Source organism: Saccopteryx leptura, chromosome 5, assembly GCF_036850995.1.
Source record: "Saccopteryx leptura isolate mSacLep1 chromosome 5, mSacLep1_pri_phased_curated, whole genome shotgun sequence".
Taxonomy (NCBI): domain Eukaryota; kingdom Metazoa; phylum Chordata; class Mammalia; order Chiroptera; family Emballonuridae; genus Saccopteryx; species Saccopteryx leptura.
Genome location: NC_089507.1, coordinates 146964715 through 146985000, shown reverse-complemented (window position 1 = coordinate 146985000; position 20286 = coordinate 146964715). Strand labels below are relative to the sequence as shown.

The following is a 20286-nucleotide window of genomic DNA, read 5'->3' as shown; positions in this document are numbered from 1 at the left end:
GTAGCCAAGTCCTCTCGTGGCACCTTTGAAGAGAAATCCCCCCTCCTCTCCTCCTTCTCCAAACCCTGAGCCCATGCCCCCGTGCACCAAGCCTACCTGGTCTCCCCGGGGAGGAAGGTGACTGGCATGGTCTCTTGGCAGCCTTGGCCGGGGTGCCAGCTGGCTTTGCAGGCGGAGCAGAATTCCGCGTCGCAGGCTTTGCACTGCACCAGCTGAGGGGTCTGCAGCCCCACCTCCTGGAGCTGGCATACCGCCTGGCAGGTGGACGCTGGGCACCAAGTCCGGCAGGGGTCCAGGAGCACCTCTAGCACAGAGGGATGAGAGGGACAAGTCAGGCTCTGCAGACGAGGGGCCTCAGGTGCCTCAGACGGAGCGTTTCACCTGTTTCACAGCCAGAAGGCACTGCCCACCTCTGACCCCACTCCAAGCAGCCTCAGAGCACTCCAGGGACCCTGCTGCCCACACCCAGCATGCCCGTGACCAGCAAGACGACCCCTCTGAGATCACACACACTGTAGTCCAGACACCGCCTGCCCTGTATGCCTCCCCTCAGGACACGGCTTCCCGAGTCAGGCCTGTGGCTTGAGCCTGGCCGCCCAGAGCGGGGCATGCAGCCCATCCTCGGACAATGCTTAGGGATGGAAGGAAGGCAGGGAGGCCGAATTCTTCTCATCAAAAGGTGCATCCACCTGGGACTGCCTCCCTCCTGAATCTGAACTCCCACTCTGCCCACGCTTCCCACCCCATGGAGCTCCTGTTGCTTAAGCCGGAATGAATGAAATTCGTCAGGGAGTCAGTGAGGAAAGCGGGGTCCCCTGACTGCCTGCCGCTTCTTCTCACCCGTTCCTGCTCAGAACTCGCGTCTCTTTAGACAACGGGTCCCGAGGTGCCCTCCCCTGTCTCAGTCACCCTTGTGTGGGGTGACTCTGCATTCCCCGTGGCTGGGCGGGGGGCCGTGGGAGGGAGAGCCCCACAGGAAACCTGGACATGCTGGTGCTCCGCCGAAGCGTCACGGGGCCACTCCCAGGCCGGCAAGGTGGCCACAGGTTTCCTGGCTCCCCAGCAGGGCTGGCTCGGGAGGGAGCCCTAGACAGCACGTTCCTCCGGGGGAACTTGGATGGCAATGAAAGCCAGCTGCGCAGGCTTCCGGTTCGTGTGACCAGCAGGGAGACTTCAGCTTACCCACATCAAAAACGGGATTTGTCCCCACAGGGGGGCTGGACGTGGCCTTGAGTGGGTTGCCCCAGGACACGTGGGCTCGCCTGGTCCCCAGTTAGATGGGGCACCCAAACTCAGCCCTCCAGGAACAAGCTTAGAAACGATCTCAGCGTCTTCTCCACAAGGGCTGGTGAACCTGTTCTGCAAAGGGGCCCGCAGGGAGTACTCCAGCCTTCGAAGGCCATTCCAATTCTGTCCAACCGCTCAGCTCTGCAGCACAAAGGCAGTCATGTTGATCCATAAATGGGTGTTCCAATAAAACTTTATTAACAACACTGGGACAGAGGCCACGTGGATTTGACCCATTTGATCATGGTTGGCCAACTCCTGATCTAATCAAACTTCCTCCTTTGCCTTCTTTTTTTTTTTTGGGGGGGGGGAATTAATCAATGGCCTAAAACGATCTAGCTCATTAGCCTGGCAGAAGATTTAGAAGAACTTGATACTATAAGGTGTACCGCAGGGGTCTCAAACTCGCAGCCCACCCACCAATTTTGTGCGGCCCGCAGACTAATCAAACTTCGTGGATTAGTCTGCGGGCCAGTCTGCTACCTTTTCACTGATCTTCCTTGCAGTAATGTGAAACCAGGACGTCCCCTAGAGTGAGTGAATGAGTCAAGTTAGCTCTGATCATCAGCGGAGGGTTTCACAGTTGCTTTCCTAGGACTGCTTCTGGCTGTTGGATCCAAGGAGGTGGTGTCCCTTTGCCTCCAGGGAATGGTGAACAGCTGCCTGCTGCTGGTCCGAGCTGAGGGGACAGACGACAGGTGCGCAGGGTGCCTAGGCTGGGCACCGGGTGCTGCCGGAGTTCCAGGAAGGTCTCAGTGCTGGCAGGGAGGTGCCCCATGACCTGCTCAGGAAATAAAGTCCTGCAGGGTCCCTAGCAGAACTTCCCAACACAGCTGTCTGCCTTCCCTGCGGGGGTGTGTGCGGTGCGTGAGCCTAGCTCTGCCCGATGAGACTCCGCGGGTCTCCTGGGTGCAAACCTTCAGGGCGCTCCAGCTGGGCAGGCAGCTGCCCAGAAAGAAAAAAGTCCCCTACACCCTGGCCTGGCGTCCTGCTTGCCAATGACCCCTCTAGAGGAGTGGTGTTTCCATTAAAATCAAGGCTTCTCCGTGGGATGGGGCATTCTAGACCAAAAGGAGGCGGCGTTTGTGACCTAAACCAACCATAGCGTATTTGGGGAGGTAAATGTCCCCAAAACCACAGCACCATCTGCATCTGCTTCCAGGGCGTCCTGCACCAGTGACATTTCCAGAGGACAGAACAAGTCAAGACTTGCTTTCGGCTCGTACCTTGACACCCGCACGGAGACTGGCCATAATCAATAGCCGTGTTTCTTAGCGCCAACATTTTAACATTTTATCCAGACAGGCCTTTCGTCATATGAGGTTTGAGTCCATTTGTTTTGGCTTTTGGTAGCAAAACCGTTTGGAAGTAATAGCTTTGACAGATGTATTTGTTTAACCTAAGTCAAACTGGCTTCGTGTTTATATGAAAGACAAAAAAATATCTTCTTTGAGGAAAGACAACTTACAAAAGAAGAAATAGCAGCTACAATGATCAGGTGGGAACATGTACCCAGCTGGGTTTTTAAACTGAACTTGATGTCACAGAACATTCCCTTTCTTGCCGCCCAAATAACCACCACGTCTCTGTCAAGATTCTCTCTGGAAAACATTTTTAGGAGAAGCACAAAGTCTCAGATATTCAAATTAATCCATGTTATAGCTCCACAGACTGCCTTCTGTGTCAGAAGGCGTTGTGTCTGAGTTAGATATGGTCAAAGGCACATGATGGCAGCTGTTCAAATAAACAAGCTCTCAGAAAGACATTTCAGTGACATCCAAAACAGGTGTTCCTTGTACGCTGGCTACAGATTTCCTTTTTGAGAAGTAATTCTCAAGAAGAAATAGCTTTAGCATTTCCTTAAAAAAAAAACAAAAAAAAACAGCCTGGCCTGTGGTGGTGCAGTGAATAAAGCATTGACCTGGAACGCTGAGGTTGCTAGTTTGAACCCCTGGGCTTGCCTGGTCAAGGCACATATGGGAGTTGATGCTTTTTGCCCCTCTCCCCTTTCTCTCTCTCTCTCTCTCTCTCTCTCTCTCTGTACCCTCTCTCTAAAATGAATAAATAAAATCTAAAAATAAATAATAAATAAAATTAAATTAAAACAAAAAAGAAAAACACGTGCACACAGACGAACAAAAAAACTTCCCACATTTAGCTGATAAAGGAGGGACTCCTGACCCTTCCCTCGGGTCTATGCTGCATGCATTCCTGTCTGCATCTCAGGAGAGAACCCCCACTGTTGCGAGGACCTGAGGCCCCGCCCATCCAGGAAGTCAGGAGAGAGGACTTCACTGACCACAGGCTGAGCTGGAAATGATAGGATGCAGTGTGCTCTCAGTCAAATTCTGTGTAAGGAGAGTCACCCACGTGAACCTTCTCCTGCTCTCCATCAGAGGCACCCGAGGCCCAGAACACAGATATGTGCACGAGGCCAATGGAATCCACAGACTCTTTGAAACATCCTGCTACGTCCGAGAGCAAAGGGCCAGTCCTGCCCCGACATTTGGACATCTGACGCTTGACAATGTCATCTCAAAGATCTTGTTATCCCTTTTCACAGCTGCCCTGTACACATTCCACTTCAGGCTCTGTGCCTTGGTCCTGGAGAAACCCCGAGTCCAGGAGGGCCAGGTGCCGGCCAGCAGGGCTGTGCTGGACACAGGGGAAAGGAATCTGGACGCCCCCACCCCGCCTCACCACCCACAAACGATGGGAATCAGCGTGAGTCAGTTAGCCTCTGGAGGGGTCAGTTTAGCAGACACAGATGGCTTTGGAGGGCTGCTGTAAACGTACCGAGCCAGGACACCCTGCACCTCCTAGCAGTCTGGGCCTGCCGGGGCTGGACAGTGGCGGTCAGATAGTGATCGCATTTCTCCTGCGCTCGGCCTCGGCCCTTCCTGTCACGCCTCTCTGCATCTCTCCCACTCAGTGCAGGCTAAGAGTTCAGCCCTCAAACAGCTGGGCCTCCCCTGGCTGAAGACTAATGCTCCAGGAGGGTTACCTCTGTTTAAGCCGTCTGCATAAGCCCATGTCCCTGTACACGATCGTGTTTCAGGAGTCCTTCCTGATGCCCCATGGAGCCCCCCCACAGGCCCGCCAGCGTGGGGCACCCCCGAGAACTCCGAAAGACGGCCAAGTTGCAGAATGCTCATCAATGTTCCCCTTCCTGGCGGGATAGACAAATGGTGGCCAAGCCTGTCGACCAAACGCCAGCCCCCAAGTCACCCACTTCTGTCACAGGGATCCTTGCCGGTTAACAAGCCGGAACACCTACCTCTTTCGAATTGTAGCTTTTTATATCTTTGCATTATCTCAGCTGCAACCATGCACTCAATCTGGGGGAGAGAGAAAAACACAGACCAGGGTGTGAAGGCTGAGGGCCAGAACCCAGGGCAAGCTCAACCCACACAGATCCACGACTCCCTGGTCCGTCACAGAACCCAGCCCGCTCCCGGGTCCGTGCCTCGTGCTCCTGCAGGTGGCCCCGTTTCGGGCACGCAGCATCTGGGCAGCTAATTGCAGTTTCCAGTCCTTCTTTGATCAAGAGCTCCACATACTGTTTCAGGCACTGAAACAAACAAACAAAAAAGATAGAGAGAGAGAATGCCTATAAATCCTGGTCCTCTCTTGAGGCTGAAGGAATTGTAATGCATAAAAAAAAAAATTAAAAAAATTAAAAAAAAAAAAGACCCATCCAGCCCATGAATCCAACACAGGGTTGTGTGTTCACTGTGGAGCCCGTGGCTACCACTGAAGCAGAGGCTTTATTCACTCAGCAAATATCGACAGGGTACCCCTCTGAGCCAGGGACTGCGTGCTGGTGCACAAGACTCAGGCTGCGGGAGGGGCCCCTGCTCACAACCTCAGCAGAGATGAGGCCAGTAAGTCTCCCAGCAAGGGGACAGGTGGGGAGGGTGGGGTGGGCCGGCGGTCACTCTGTTCAAGGGCATGTGTGTCCATTTCACGACGGCCTACACAACATTCTGACGGGATCGAATGGAATGACCCTGCCATCTGTCAGATGCAAAAACGGAGTCACCAAAAAAAGAGGTCACCCAGCTAGCCCATTGAGCAAGGGCAGAGCTCAGAGGTATAAGCCCAGCTCCATGCTCCCACTGGGAGCCTGGGTGGGGTGGCCGCCAGCCCTCCTGCCCTGGGTCCTCACTGCAGCCTTGCAGGGCTGAGCACCACCCAGCGTCTGAGGCTAGTCGGAGAGGTCAGCTGGGCAGCATGAGGCCAATTTCCTATCAGAGGCAATGAGGCTGTTTAACCGGTAGTTCATGTTCATGATACAAACGATAATTCATATATTTTATCTAAAGGGGAGATTCTCGCCATTCTTTCTCAAGCCAAACAGGGTCACTCTTTAAAGACTTAAAATAACAATTTCTTTAAAATAAACAAAAAAAGAGAACCAAAGGACTCCGCAGAAGGAGCCAATGCCCGCAGCTTCCTCCAAGAGCACCAGGTAGAATGCTGTGACCCCGTGTGTCCACTGCAATGGTGGCATCAACGAGCCAAGGCCCCTGCACTGCAGCTGGGGTCTACCATCTGGCCGGAGCTCCTGCTGCTGGCAGTGACACTGCCCTTAAAATATCCTCGGGTCATCTGTATTTTGCCAACCCAATAAAAACAAAGAGAGCTCCCAGAGAACCGAAGGAGGATGGAGCCCAGCCTTGGAGCTCTGTCCGGGGCACACGGGGGCAGAGGTTTCCGATAAACAAAATCAAAACCAACACACAGGTCTCGAGGCTGAAGAGCAGAAGGAGGGAGTCCCATGGAGCCCCGCATCAGGCCTGTGCCCTCACTGGGGGCAGCAGCTCACCTGCTTGGGGAGAGAGCACTGAGCCCTAGGCTCAGTGGTCGCTGGATGTCTTGCGTATGACCTCATGCAACGTGGAGGATCAGAAAGAGCCCCTAGTCTTGGGAGCTGGACAGACCCAAGAATCTTAATCCTTCTAGGCGGAAGCCACAGACAATCCTCTGATAGGTCTGGACACAGCTCCTTGATGACAGAAATCAGGATGTCTGTTCGGATGGACTTCGGTGAGCATCAGAAAGAAAGAATATAAAAGCCCCTAGGCCAATTCCCATGACCTGCCACCAGCTAAGTGAATAGTGACAGATGTTACCTGTTGTTTGCCTCTGAGATCTGTTTCTTTATAGTCACCAAAAGCAAACAAACCTCAATTGGCAACAAGACCATTATGTCATGGTCTGTAATTTTTGTCTAAGCCGGGTCTCTGGAGAACACCAGGAGGCGTAAACCAATAAAACACTAAAAGTGCTCACAAAAATATTATGCAGAACAGAACACAGTGACAGAGGGTTTGTTCTCCCTGGGAAGCAAAACATGGCAATTAAAGCTGGTGTGACACATCATCCCAGAGGACGTCCACCATTGTGAGCGTCCCCAGGAAGAACTGGCATACAAGGAGAGGTGAGTCTGGCTGGAAGCAACCCAGGAGGGAGCGCTCCATGCCGTCCAAAGGCGCCCACGCAGCTCACGAAATGACCGCGTGCTGGGAACACCAGCCCGTGTACAATACGAACCACGAAGAGTCCGAGTCCGATCAGGCCGCGTGGACGAGCCCGGTCTCTCCCAGGTACACAGTGGCTCGTCGCTCACAAGCTCCATTTCCCAATCTTACAGCAAAAGAATGTCTAGACATGAGCACCAGAAAACGAGCTGACAGAGACACTTCTGTAAGAACACATACACAGTACAAAGTGGACACTCACGTGTGTCCTCACTAGCCTATCGATGAGAGCTATCAGTGATCAAATGTTGTAAAGAACCAGGCTCTTGTCAAACTGTCAGTCCACCAAATAAGTCCCGGGAACCTTGTAAGGTGTCATCCCTCCACCTGATGGAGAACCCTAGAGGTTGGCTGGTTGGTTGGTTTTCTATCTCAAGAACCGGAAGGGGCTTGGGAGAACTACAGGGACACTCAGTTGGGTATCTGGCCAATGTCATCCACCCTGTCCTTTAGCATAGTGGTCCCCAACCCCCCGGGCTGCGGACCGGTACCAGTCCGTGGGCCATTTGGTACCAGTCCGCAGAGAAAGAATGAATAACTTACATTATTTCCGTTTTATTTATATTTAAGTCTGAATAATGTTTTCTTTTTAAAAAATGACCAGATTCTCTCTGTTACATCCGTCTAAGCCTCACTCTTGACGCTTGTCTCATAAGTTTGACAATTACATTTAAAAATACCACAGTTTTTACGCCGGTCACATAATTTTATTTTGTGCATTTATCCATCCCACCCTAAAGGCCAGTTTGTGAAAATATTTTCTGACATTAAACCGGTCCGTGGCCCAAACAAGGTTGGGGCCCACTGCTTTAGCACACAGGTGCCCCCTTCCCCTCACTCTGCCCTGAGCTGCAGAAGGAGCGGAACCGCCCACCACACTAACTTTTCATAAATGGTCAGGAAAAAAAAAATCGCCACTGTCCTGCTGTTGGCAGTCCCAGCGACCCTCCGGGGAAATAGTGCCCTGATTTAAGTTAAGCCTTTGAACTGAAAGGCAGTCGCTTATTTATTTTTGCTACTATTCTCTAGAAATAGAAATTCAAAACAACAAGAGAAAAGGAGAGCCTGAGCAGAAAGGCCAGGGTGAAAGGACAGCATCAAAGAAACCCAGGCCACGAGGCCATCCTTCCAGGACCCCAGGTGACCAGGTGACTGACTGACAGGCGGCAAACTGGCCCCAAGGCACCAGGACAGAGGGGACCCTCCTCAGTTGGTGGGAAGGAGGGAGGTTGCATCAAGTTAGTTATTTAATCCCTGGAGCTGCTCTGCCATCCTCCCTCCCCCTCTAGAAGGGAAAAGCAGCCCATTCATGTGTTAATGGCTGGCAGACTGTCTCTCCAGGGGTCCCCAGGGCTCTCTCCGCCCAGCCTTCTTCAGCTCAGAAAAATGCCAGGGCTTTCCCTGTCCTCCGGGCTGAAGTCCCTTTCCTGGGGCGCTCCAATGAGAAACACTGCTTGGCTCTCAACTGCAGCACTGAGATTCAACCCAGGCAATGTCACTGATTGGCTCTCTCGAAACTGAGGGTCCTGGGGGTCCAGAACTCGGCCCCTTGAACACTGCATCCTGCATAAACAGAGGATGGAGACACCTTTGTGGGCAAAGCCTCTGTCCTGGGAACAGAGATGGTAACACCGAGTGTGCAGACGTCCCTAGGAGACCACGTGACAAATGAGACCAGAAGAATGAAGGACAGCCTTGTGCAAAAGGGCAGGAAACCCTGTCTGATGACAGGTCACAATCCACTTGCACGCCTGGGCCAGCCACGTGGTCCATGTCTAGCGGTTAATTCAGAAGACACGCTTTTGGCTATCTAAAGTTTAAAGAAAGTGTTTTCCTTTTTGGCAATTCTTATTTTGTCTTCCTTGAATAGGAAGAAACATCAATGATAATTAAATAAGACAGATTGAAAATAAACCTACACGCTCACTTTCCCTGTCTGAAGAGAGAAACCTTGGGTCTGTGTTCAGCCTGAGGGAGACAGAAGTCCCTGGAAGTATCATGTGGCTCCAAATAACATTCCGTCTGAAGGAAATTTATTTTATTTTTTCTGAAGTGAGAAGTGGGGAGGCAGACAGACAGACTCCTGCATGCACCCAACCAGGATCCACCCAGCAAGCCCACTATGGGGCAATGCTCTGCCCATCTGGGGCATTGCTCTGTTGTAACTGGAGCCATTCTAGCACCTGAGGCAGAGGCCATGGAGCCATCCTCAGTGCCCGGGCCAACTTTGCTCCAATGGAGCCTTGACTGCAGAAGGGGAAGAGAGAGATAGAGAGAAAGGAGAGGGGGAAGGGTGGAGAAGCAGATGGGCGCTTCTCCTGTGTGCCCTGGCCAGGAATTGAACCCAGAACTTCCACATACTGGGCCGGTGCTCTACCAATAAGCCAACTGACCAGGACGGAAATTAAATGGGATGTTGAAGCATGTACACCCTGGTTTAGCCTTCAAGCGACAACAGCCAACTGGGTCATGCGATGTTCCCCCGCCCCTGCTGGGCACACTCTCTAGGTTAGCCCTGTGGTCAGTTCAGGCATGGAACTGCCAGAATGAGGTGTGGCGAGGCCTACCTCCCCGTGACTGGCTTCCCTAGACAGCACTGCTAGCTCCCGAGACGCTATTTAACCTGGGATCTGATTGCTACTTGGAGGCGGTGACTTACATAGAGAATTCCTCCCAGGAGCACGGGGACAGCCTCAGAAGAGAGAGCTGCCACCAGTGGAAAGGAGGCCAGGTCTGCCCAGTGTCTAAAAACGAGAGCGAAGTCTCGTTCCGAAAGGCTCCAGAAACACCCACCAGGGTACAGAAGACGCAGCGGCACTGGGAGAGGGTTGTCATCTGCTCCACTGGGTACTCCCCGAGGCAGAGTTTGCAGGACACCAGCGGGTCCAGGGCCAGGTCCCACGTGGGCCGGTACCACGCCGTGGTCATGGCAGAGCAGTCTGAAACGAGAGAAGACAGGCCGTCAGTCACCCTCCACCACAACCGAGGGAGGAATCCACGTCCCCTGGCGAGGGGTGAGCCCGGGCAGTGGCCAAGTGACCGTGGATGGGCTCAGGGTCTCAGGAAACTCACGGGGGGTCCTACAAGACTTGGTGGCCAGAAGCCCCTGGAGTCTCTGGGTGACTCCTTCCCCATGTTGATGGTGACGGTGAAGTCTAACCTTGAAATGGCAAAAGGCCCAGCTGTCCCCACCCTACCCTCTATCATCCTGAGGGTCATTGAGATAGGGACCTCCCACCTACCAAGCGCCCAGCCCAGGAGGCAGAACTTAGCAGTCACAGAAGGGAAGCTTTTGTTGCTTTTGTTAAAAGGGTCATCAATGGGGTTGCACTGGTCTCCAGTTAAGCCACTTGGTGAACTTCTTCCTTTTAGGCCCCTGTGGCCTCGGAATGGGCTGCGTCTTCCCACACTGGCTTTGATCCGCATGGCCCCGTGGTCCCTGACTCTCCAGAAAGAGCCCAAACATCACAGCCTCCCTCCTTATGCTCCTGACAGGTTTTCTAAAAGGTAGCTTCCAGGGCTGGGGCCTGGGGCAGGTCTGTTCCCGCCTGTGGGCCGGGCCTAACCCAGATACTGGTGCTCTTCCACAGAAGCGGGGTCACCTCCTCATCCCCACAGGACAGTCCCCGCCTCCCCGACCCCAACTATCTGCACCCTCCATGGCCGCATTCATTGCTCTGATCTCCCCTGCGAGCTGCTGGGGGGGACACGGGGAAGGTGGGCGCCTCCTGTCCTCTGCCCCCATTGGAGCCATGGAGCCCTCTCCTTAACAGTCTGCTGACCGCAGGGACACGCCCTTGTCCTTAGATAGAGATTCTTCCTCCAGACCTGCAGGCCCTTCGTTTTAAGCCACCACAGTTGTGCTGCTGCGGGTGTGTGCACTATCAGACCAGTACCCCGTTCTCCCAAAACAGAGCTGGGGGTGGCCCTCAACCTGCTGAAAGGCTTGGGGTCAGACTCTTATTCTTTTTTTTAAGTGTTTCTTATTGACTTCAAAGAGAAAGAGACACATCGACCTGTAGCTCCACCCATCAGTGCACTTGTCGTTCGATGCTTATACATGCCCCGACCTGGGAACAAGCCTGCAGCCTTGGTGCACCAGGATGATGCTCTAACCAGCTGAGCTACCTGCCCAGGGCTGGGGTCAGATTCTTCAGGGCCCCGGGAACAGCAGCTCTAAGTAAACAGCTCACACTCTGGACTCAAGCAGACCTGGGTTGGAACTCTTTTTTGGCTACTTGGTATGTGGATTTGGAAAAGTGACGGAACCTCTGTGAACGTCCGCTGTTCTCCCTTCGGTCAAACCTTGCACCCTGTCACCGCCCACATGCCCTCGTGGGGGGGAGTGAGGAGACACTTAAAAGTCCTTGGACCTGCTTAGAAAGCGCCAGTCGTCACTCTGTGCCGGGGTTAAGGACCTGGGTGGACGCGAGTTGGCACAGAGTGCCGGGAGGGGCAGTGATGTTGAGCAGAGCAACACTGTGGCAATCTCAGTCTCTGAGGGGGTTCCAGCGGAGGCTTGTTGTCTTGGCAAGAAGCAGACAAAACCTCCAGAAGCCTCCTGTTTTATCTTCCGCTGAGCAGTGGGGTCCAAGACCGGACACGGCCTCAGAAGGGCAGAAGCCTGGGGCTCGACCGTCCGCGTGGAGCCACTGAGGCCCAGCTCCACCATGAGTCCCGCCCAGATAGCCCCAGCCTGTCCCTCTGGACCACTCCCTGGTTCTGTCCGGGCTTTCTTTCCTGGACCATTTTCACTCTTCCTGGCTTCTGCACTTGGCTCCTTTTACTGTTTACAGCTTTTCCCAAGACGTGGCCCTCCGCACGGACTGCAGCCCTGACCTCTTGCTCCCTTTCTTCCTGAACTGGGATTTCCACTTAACCTCAAGACAGTGTGGCTTTCCGCTGCCCCGGGCACTTGGTGGCATGGCCCCTCACCTCCCGGCCGTGAGTATCTTGTGAGATAGGTCCGGCTCCAACTTCCCGGCACCACATTCATGGTCTGCCCCCTCTAAAGCAGGTACTCTCCAAGGGGCACTCAAAATCATGACTCAGACCCTAACAACCATAGGACCTACTTTATATCCCCTAAAAAACTGTCTATTGTCGAAGGCCATCCTGGACCTTCCTACACACAGGATGGGCTGAACAGGACTTTGTAAACACCGAACAGCTGCAAAGTCAAAACAGGAATTTGCTAAGAGAATCACAATGCACAATTAAAGTGAAAAGAAAAAAATAACACCCAGTCTTTGTTTCCCTAATGTGAATGTCAAGTCATATGAAACAACAAACTATTTTGAGAACCATCTGGTTGATGACAAGTGCTATTCAATCTAAGCAGCTCGAAGTGTTGACGAGGCGAGGTACTGACTCCGCGGCCGCCGGGGTAGCGTGAGGAGCCGTGTGTTGCCACGGGAGACGGGTACGCGTGCAGGCCACGGAGGGAGAAGCCCACAGACTAACAGAGGGCAAAGGGGACTACTGGACCAGAACCGTCCTGTCCCTGGGCTGCAGGGCCATGGACTTCTATGGGTCTCTCTCCTCTACCTTCACCACTTCGAAGAAAGTAAAGGACGGGAAAGCAGCTGTCATCTGGTCACTGTCCCCCCTGTCCTCCCATGAGTCCTCCAACAAGCCCCCATTCTCTGAAAGTCATGTTTCTTTTCTTTTTTTAAAATTTCTTCATTAATTTAAGAAGGCGAGAGAAAGAGAGGGAGAATAAGGGAGACAGAAGCATCAACTTATTTCAATTAGTTATTTCACTTAGTTGTGCATTCATTGATTGATTCTCACACGTGCCCTGAGTGGGTGTCGAATCTGTGACCTCTGGCTCACCAGGTCGTTGCTTTATCCACTGAGCCACCCAATCAGGGCTATCAGCCCTGTTTCCTCCCCAGCCCACCCCCATCCCCTTCCTCATCCCTTGTCCAAATCTGCCCTCCATGCCCAGCAGCAGTCTCTGTTGCCCTGAGAAGTGCCCCTAAATCACCAGAAACTCTCCACTGCCCCCCGTGTCCAAGTCTCTGGGGCAGGGGTCTGGGGGTGGTTCTCAGTGTGTGCTCCCCAGAACACAGCCTGACGGGGGCTCGCACCCACGCCACGTGTGGCGGCCACGGTCTCCATCATTCCTCCCACCCTGACAGCACCCCCCCAGCTCCACCCCATGCCAAGCCCCCGAAGGCTGTGCACTGCCCTCCAAACACAACTGCATGGGCCATGTGGCCAGGGGTCCTCCAGCAGGCGAACGGGTACTGTCCCTCCAGAGAATGAACACCATTCAGTGTGGAGAGATGAGCTCTCACGCCATGAGCAGACACGGAGAGACCTTATGTGCATATTGGTACTCGCAAGAAACGCATCGTGAAAGACTACAGACGGTGTGATTACAACTCTATGACATTCTGGGAAAAGGGAAACCGTGGAAACCGTGGGATCAGTGTTTCCTGTGGCGGGGTGGGGGGGCAGGCAGAGCACAGAGGGTGTTTCTGGGTAGTGAAGCTACTCGGTGTGATGCTGTGACAGTGGCTTCCCATCACTGTACAGTCGTCCATGTCCACAGAATATGCTGCACCCAGAGGGGCCCTAATGTAAATACTGTGGACTGAACTGCATCCCCCCCAAAATTCATACATTGCAGCCCAAACCCTTGATGTTGCCAGGAGGTCATTAAGGTTAGATGAGGTGACCAGGGTAGGCTCTAATCTAATAGGACCAAAGCCTTACCACAGTGGAGAGCCACCCCTCTCTCCCTCTCTCTCTCTTTCTCCCTCTGTCTCTCTCCCCCCTCCCATGTGAGGGCTCAGCAGCATGGGCAGTGATCATCTGTAAGGCAGAAAGGGAGTGCTCAGAGAAACCTGACCACAGTGTCCTCCGATCCTGACCTCCCCGCCTCCAGAATGGTGAGAAAATGAAATTCTGTAGGTAAGACACCTCCCCCCCCCCCCGAGTCTATGGTATTCTGTTAGGGCGGCCTGAGCCGAGACAGAAACGGTGGACTTCGGGCGAGAATGACGTGTCAATGCAGGTTTGTCGACTGGAGCAGGCGCAAGGCTCCGGTTGGGGCCGTCAGTGGGGCAGGCGGCAGTGCCGGTGCCAGTGTGGGGACAGGGGGCATGCGGGCACTCTGTACCTTGTCCCCTCAGTCCTGCTGTGAGACCACGACTCTGCTCTGGGGGAACAGTGCCTTCCCCATCCGCCTCCCAGCCCACATCTAAAGATACATCTGCAGTGAATTAAATCTAAATTGCCCCAACATTAAGAGTTCATGTGTTTAAATTATTGATTTCCTATAAACCTATTGAAACGCAGGTTCAATTGGAATGAATAATATTTTACATGTGTTTTCCCCAAATGGTATTATTAAGTGTGACAATAAATATCTGCGACATACTGTGACGCTGACCAGGTTTGTGTGCTCATTTTCCACCCTCAAGCTCCTTACGCATTTTCATATGCTGACAAACACGGAGAAATTCTACGAGGGGTGTGCGCAGTGGCCAGGCTGGACCATGGCTATGGTCCAAGCACAGCCTCACATCATTACGGTTCTGGAAGGGAGGGAGGGAGGGAGGGAGAGATGGAGGGAAGGAGAGATAGAGGGAGGGAGGAATGAAGGAGGGAAGGAAGGAAGGAAGGAGGGAAGGAGGGAGGGAAGGAAGGAAGGAAGGAAGGGAGGAAGGGAGGAAGGGAGGAAGGGAGGGAGGGAGGGAGGGAGGGAGGGGAGGGAGAGAGGGAGGGGAGGGAGAGAGGGAGGGGAGGGAGGGAGGGAGGGGAGGGAGAGAGGGAGGGGAGGGAGAGAGGGAGGGGAGGGAGGGAGGGAGGGGAGGGAGGGAGGGAGGGGAGGGAGAGAGGGAGAGGAGGGAGAGAGGGAGGGAGGGAGGAAGGAGCTGCCATCACTCCCCAATTCCAGGTTCCCACACTGTGTCTGCAGGGTCAGGGGGAGCAGATGGCACCCACAGAGGAAGGGGACACCAGGCTCTCTGAGCTGCCGTTCTGCACAGAATTAGCTTTTACAGATTCCCTGTAAAAGAAGCCGCAGACAAGCTAAATGGGGGCTGTGTGTGCTTCAGAACTTTCCGGATCACCTGCCCAGGTGAGGCAGAAAGGGCTCTATCACTGGGGCATCCTCACTGTGGAATATGGTATCAGTCACCGACACAGATACTTAGAGTGTGCTGAGGGGATGCTGACTCAGTGGGAGCCACTCCCTCCCAGAGCAGGTCCGCTCCACTGCCCATCCCGTCAAAGCTCCGAGGCCGCGTGTCTTGTGCCGAAAACCGGCGTGTCCTGGGGAGAGGCCACCCAGCTGAGACTCCTGCAACAGAGCCCTAGGGTCCCAGCATGTGTCACTGAGGAGGGCACCCCATGAGGACACGCCGGAATCCTGCTGAGAACGGCCTCAGAGAGAGATTGCTGTAGTAAGCCAGGGCTACGGCCTCGAGGTGCCTCCTCCCCCGTCCCTGCTCCCGGAAGTCATGTCTCTGCCGTCTGTCCCGGGGCTTGGCTGGGAGGCCATTGGCTTTCAGAGCCCAGAGCTCAGGGCTCTGCTTCTCAGGTGACAGTCGGAGCAGCTCTGGTCCGATAGTCCACACACAGCCTTAGGCGTCTCCAGGGCTTCTGCATGACCGCCTCCCCTGGACGCCCCGGGCAGCCAGCCAGGCTCTCTGACTCCCGACTGGGAATGAGAAGCAGAGGTGGACACAAAGGACCCATTATGTCAGCTCCAATGAGCCCACAGAAGGAGGACACCCGGCCACCAGCCAGTGTGCGGTGCTTTGACAATCAAACGTAAAATCATCATATTCTAAGGCTTGAAGCAGTGTTGAGATATTTCCTCCTTTTAAAGACAACATCCTTACTCCTGTCTGTCCAGGAATTTGCTAAGAGATCACAGAGCCTCCCCACCCTCACGCAACGCCACTTCCTTCTACCTGACAACGTACGACTGCCCAACCTCGCCAGTGACGGAGTCAGCCGTGACCTCTGTTTGTTTCTGACGAGGACAGTGTGACATGAGCACGGCATGCATGACGTCTATGAGAAAGCCTGGGTAGCAGGGGCACCCCGGTCCCCGCTCTGCACTGATGTGACACACTCCGCCAAACAAAGGCCATCGGTGGGGTGCAGAGGCTGATCTCTGCTACCTTCCACATTGTTCCTGCTCCTTCCTGTCACTTCTGGTGGATGGCAGGGGTGGCTTGGGAGTGCGCCTTGGCCAGCTCGGATACGGGCAGGACAGACGTGAGCTGTTCCTCTCACGCACCCAGCAGAAGCCCTGTTACCAGGACAACAGCCTGGACACTCCTGGGTTTGGGGCTTGGTAACCCCTTGAGTCACCGAAGGAGACTAAGGGACAAGGAGTATGCACAGGGTGGAAAAAGGCTTCCGTGAGGGTTCCAGAAACCTGGCTGTCATTGCAGGGCTGTTGCTAAGTGACCATGCAATCCTTCATGATCAGTTCCTGTGCCTTCCTGGACCAACGGTCTCACCTGCAGTTCTGGCTGTTAAAGCTGACCTCTGGGATCCCTCGAAACCCCTGCTCCCCAAGCTCAGAAAAGCTCCCTCACTCACAGTAACCCCCCTCCCGTCCCTTGACCCGGCCACGGCAGAAGCACAGTTGTCAGCCCGGCTGGTCCACCTTTGGGACACAGAAGAGGCCCCCTCTGAGAAAAAACGCCACTGATGCTTGTAACCCAAGTACACGAGAGATGCGATATCATGCAGCTAAGGGCCTCTCCATCCCACAGAAACCTCTGATTATTCAGGGGGGTCTGGCCCCATTGTGGCCATGACAGGCCACTCAGTTGGCTACGATGCTGAAATCACCCCAACACTCCCCTGCCCGATAAGAACTGGAGTCATCAGCACCCGGACCACCCCTCTGCATTCCCTACAGCCCACACCAGAGACTGTGTTCAGTAACTGGGAAAATCTCCCAACTTCTCTAGGAGGAAGACTAGAGACGTACTGGGTTGTCAGTACGTCTTTAGAAGAACGGAAGACTGCAGGTTAAGGGGTCAGACCAAGATTAGAAGGCCAGGAAAGGTCCACCTACCGTAACCTCATCTCACCCAGGTCAAAGAGACTTCTGTCCAAGCCCTTCACCCACCGTTCCGGAAGTCACATTCCGACAGGGACTCAGAGGACACCAACACCACTTTAACCTGTCTTTTCTGACCCTGGCTGGGGAGACCCTCGTGAGATGAGCTCACTCGGTGCAGCGAGAGCAACCAAAATCAGTCACGACAGAGGGACGTGACCACGGCACTGCTGGGAGCCCCTGCACATCTCCCTCTGTCCCAGGACCTCAGCCATCGCTCCCTCCATCCGTCAGCCACACAACACGGGGAGCTCAGGTCCATAGACAAGCACACCGCAAAACTTATTCAAAATTAGCTCCGACATGATGGCAGCAGTCCCCCACAGGTGCAGACACGGAGCTTTAACCTAACGTGTGCTCACAAAGACCAACAGAAAGCCCCAGACACAGGGTCTGGGTTCCAGCGACAGACCTGGTCATTTGTTTACTGAGCACACGGCTTTGTGCAACGCCCACCCTCGAGGGGCTTGTGTGTCACCAGCTGCCCTGATGCAACCTGCCCAAAAGGGAAACACAGACGCGGACCTCCGATTAGTCCGGAGAAGTCGCCGCCAACGACAAACTGGGCACGGCTGTCTTCCAAGGGGGGAGGCAGCCCTGCTGGGAATGTCCGTGCTCACGCAGGTGTCGGAGGCCTGATTATTTCCGGCACACCGTCACAACCTGGGTGTTCACTCTTAGGACACGGTGTCCCTGTGCGCACAGCCCTCGGTCATGGGGAACAGGTGGGGAGCCGCCGCGGAAGTCTGTTCCAGGGAAGGACGAAGCTGCTGGAATAATAATGGGTCTCAGGGGACCTTGGTCTCGTAAGGATGCAAAACTCTTAGGTCCCTTAAGAACCGTTAGTATAGAATCACAGCACCGAAAATAACAAGAACCTGCTACACCCCACCTATGTTCTCCTTGTTCAGAGGTTATCACTGACCTTGGACACACCAAAAGGCCTTTGGGAGCGTCCTGTCATCCAGAGTAAAGCAGGTGCAAGTTCTCCAGGGCTGCAGACCACAGACACCTTCGCCCTGCTGTGCCCAAGTCCCCTTTCCTCTCCTGGTCTGCTCACCGTCTGTGCAGAGAGGATGGGGGGGGGGGCAGCTGAGTGCTATGTCCCCGGTCCCCCAGACGGCTGCATGCTGGCTCTGACATGGTTTCATCAGGCCTCCCCAGCTCCGTGGCCCCCAGGGACCTCCTAGTGACGCAGGCTACACGGGAACGTCTCACCTGCTCCCACCAAGACTTCACCACACCCTTCCACGCTTTCCTTTCCTGCTCAGCACTAACCATTTCTGTCCCTTAACTTTCTCGTCAAGGTTACGCACTGTCTCCCTTTCCAGAATGCACACTGCTCTAGGACGGCCGTTGTCACGTGCTTTGCTCACTCTTGTATCCAAAGAAAGCAAAAGGCTTCAGTCACTGGAGGACATTAGTATTGAATGGCGGCGCCGTACATGTCAGAACTCATGAGGTCCAACCAGTGGGCCCTGGTGCAGAGAGGATGTGGCATGGCCATGGGTCCGCACAACCCACGTGACGCTCCAAGCTCACAACCAGGGCCAAGGCGAGGGGAACCCGGCTGGAGAAATCACGCCCTGCCCTCGCCAGCAGCTTCCTGGCCACATGGAGGATTTCACGCCCGTGTAATAGCAACTGCCTGCTGCCATGCTCCTGGCGTGACATGCAGGTTGTGGAGAGTGTGTTTACTGAGCAGATGGCTCAATACTGACGAGCAGTGGGGTGTGGCTTTCTCTGCCGTGAAATAAAAATGCTCATGCTGGCCCAACACATGTGCGTGGATGCTGTCCAAAGACTCGTGTCCAGTCACCTGTGCCCTGGCGCGAGCACCGTGGAAACGTGCCCGTGCGTTCTTCCTGAGGGTCAGGACTCTGGCCTCTGCCCCACACCTGCCCTGAGCCAGCTCCCTGCCCGTGGCACGTCTCCTAGACGCCACACACCCTGATTCACTCACATGGAAAACAACAGGGGCTCAGACTCTGCCTGTGAGATAGCGGAACACCCTCAGTGGGGAGACTGAGACACGCCTGTGGCGGGTGGTTGTAGTGGACAGAATACTTCTGAGAGGCAGTAGGCAATATTTATCCAGGACCTAAAAATGTTTAAATCCTCTGGTGAACTCGCCCCGCTCTTGGGAATTCATGCACAGAACAGAAAGCACCAAGTCCAGAGTTCCCGCCCAAACTATCAATACATCCCTACATCCTTCCTTGCCCGGCATCCTGAAGCCCAGGACATTGGTCGACCAGATGTCAGCAACCCTGTCCTGGAAGGTCAGACAGTAAACGTTTCAGACTGTGTGGGCTGTCCAGTCTCGGCTGCAGACCGGACTTGGCCACTTTAACTCCAAATCCCAGAGGTGATTGCTACACCAGCCACAGGGCTGGGCTCCCTGCAGCCTCCGAGTTAACGCTGACCCTCATGTGGGTGCCGAAAACCCTGCTCACCATTCCCATCCTTCCCCCTCTCTAAATATCATTAAATTGGGGGGATTTTTTCTGCCTAACACTTCATTTCCACTTCAAGTGTCTGAGCCTTCTGCATAGACATTCCACATCCTGCTCCTTAGCTCACCTGGCCTCCAGCAGGACTCTGACCCACTCAGTATCAAGAAAGAAACTTCACCCTGGCCAGTTAGCTCAGCGGTAGAGTGTCAGCCCAGCATGTGGAAGTCCTGGGTTCAATTCCCGGCCAGGGCACAGAGAAGAGCTCATCTGCTTCTCCATCCTTCCCCCTCTCCTTTCTCTCTATCTCTTTCTTCCCCTCCTGCAGCCAGGGCTCCATTGCAGCAAAGTTGGTCTGGGCACTGAGGATGGCTCCATGGCCTCTGCCTCAGGTGCTAGAATGGCTCTGGCCACAATGGAGCAACACCCCAGATGGGCAGAGCATCACCCCTGGTGGGCATGCCAGGTGGACCCTGGTTGGGAGCATGCAGGAGTCTGTCTCTGCCTCCCTGCTTCTCACTTCAGAAAAATACAAAAAAAGAAGGAAGAACCTTCTAGTTAGCCCCACTGGTCTCAGGTGGTTTCCTGAAGAGTTCTGGGCTGCCCCCTGCACGGCCTTGGCCCTTTTGCTCCTGCTAGTCCAACAGCACAAACATGCAACTCCTGTCCCTCTCGGCCAGGGGAACCATGTCCCTCCCTCACAACCCAGCTCAACAGCCTCTCCTGAGACCCCTGCAGCGCTGGGCATAAGGACCTTCTTGGGAATCTCATGGCCCTGTCTGAGGCCCCTCCACCTCATCTCAGGGTCAGAAACAGTCTTTACATTAGGTCTGTAAGATTCTTAGGACCAAAGTCATGCCATTGTGCCTCATGCTCTTGACGCCTATGTAGCATTTGCACCGCA

At 54.4% G+C, this 20286-nt stretch overlaps 1 protein-coding gene across 8 annotated transcripts in view; it reads right to left on the bottom strand.

Moving 5' to 3' along the window:
- The window catches only part of RNF144A (ring finger protein 144A), an 82396-nt gene that overhangs the window by 16596 nt on the left and 45514 nt on the right, over window positions 1-20286 (bottom strand). For 5 of the 8 annotated variants that reach the window (XM_066385865.1, XM_066385858.1, XM_066385861.1 and 2 more), the window contains 4 exons: window positions 9624-9769; window positions 4754-4858; window positions 4565-4625; window positions 97-304 (listed from right to left, as the gene is read on the bottom strand). In XM_066385865.1, the coding sequence (XP_066241962.1) occupies window positions 97-304; window positions 4565-4625; window positions 4754-4858; window positions 9624-9758 (509 nt within the window). In that variant the 5' untranslated portion in view covers window positions 9759-9769. Of the gene's footprint in view, window positions 1-96; window positions 305-4564; window positions 4626-4753; window positions 4859-9623; window positions 9770-17341; window positions 17363-17454; window positions 17476-17854; window positions 17930-20286 lie in introns of those variants that run through there. The other 3 variants (XM_066385860.1, XM_066385863.1, XM_066385864.1) reach the window with 3 other exon arrangements.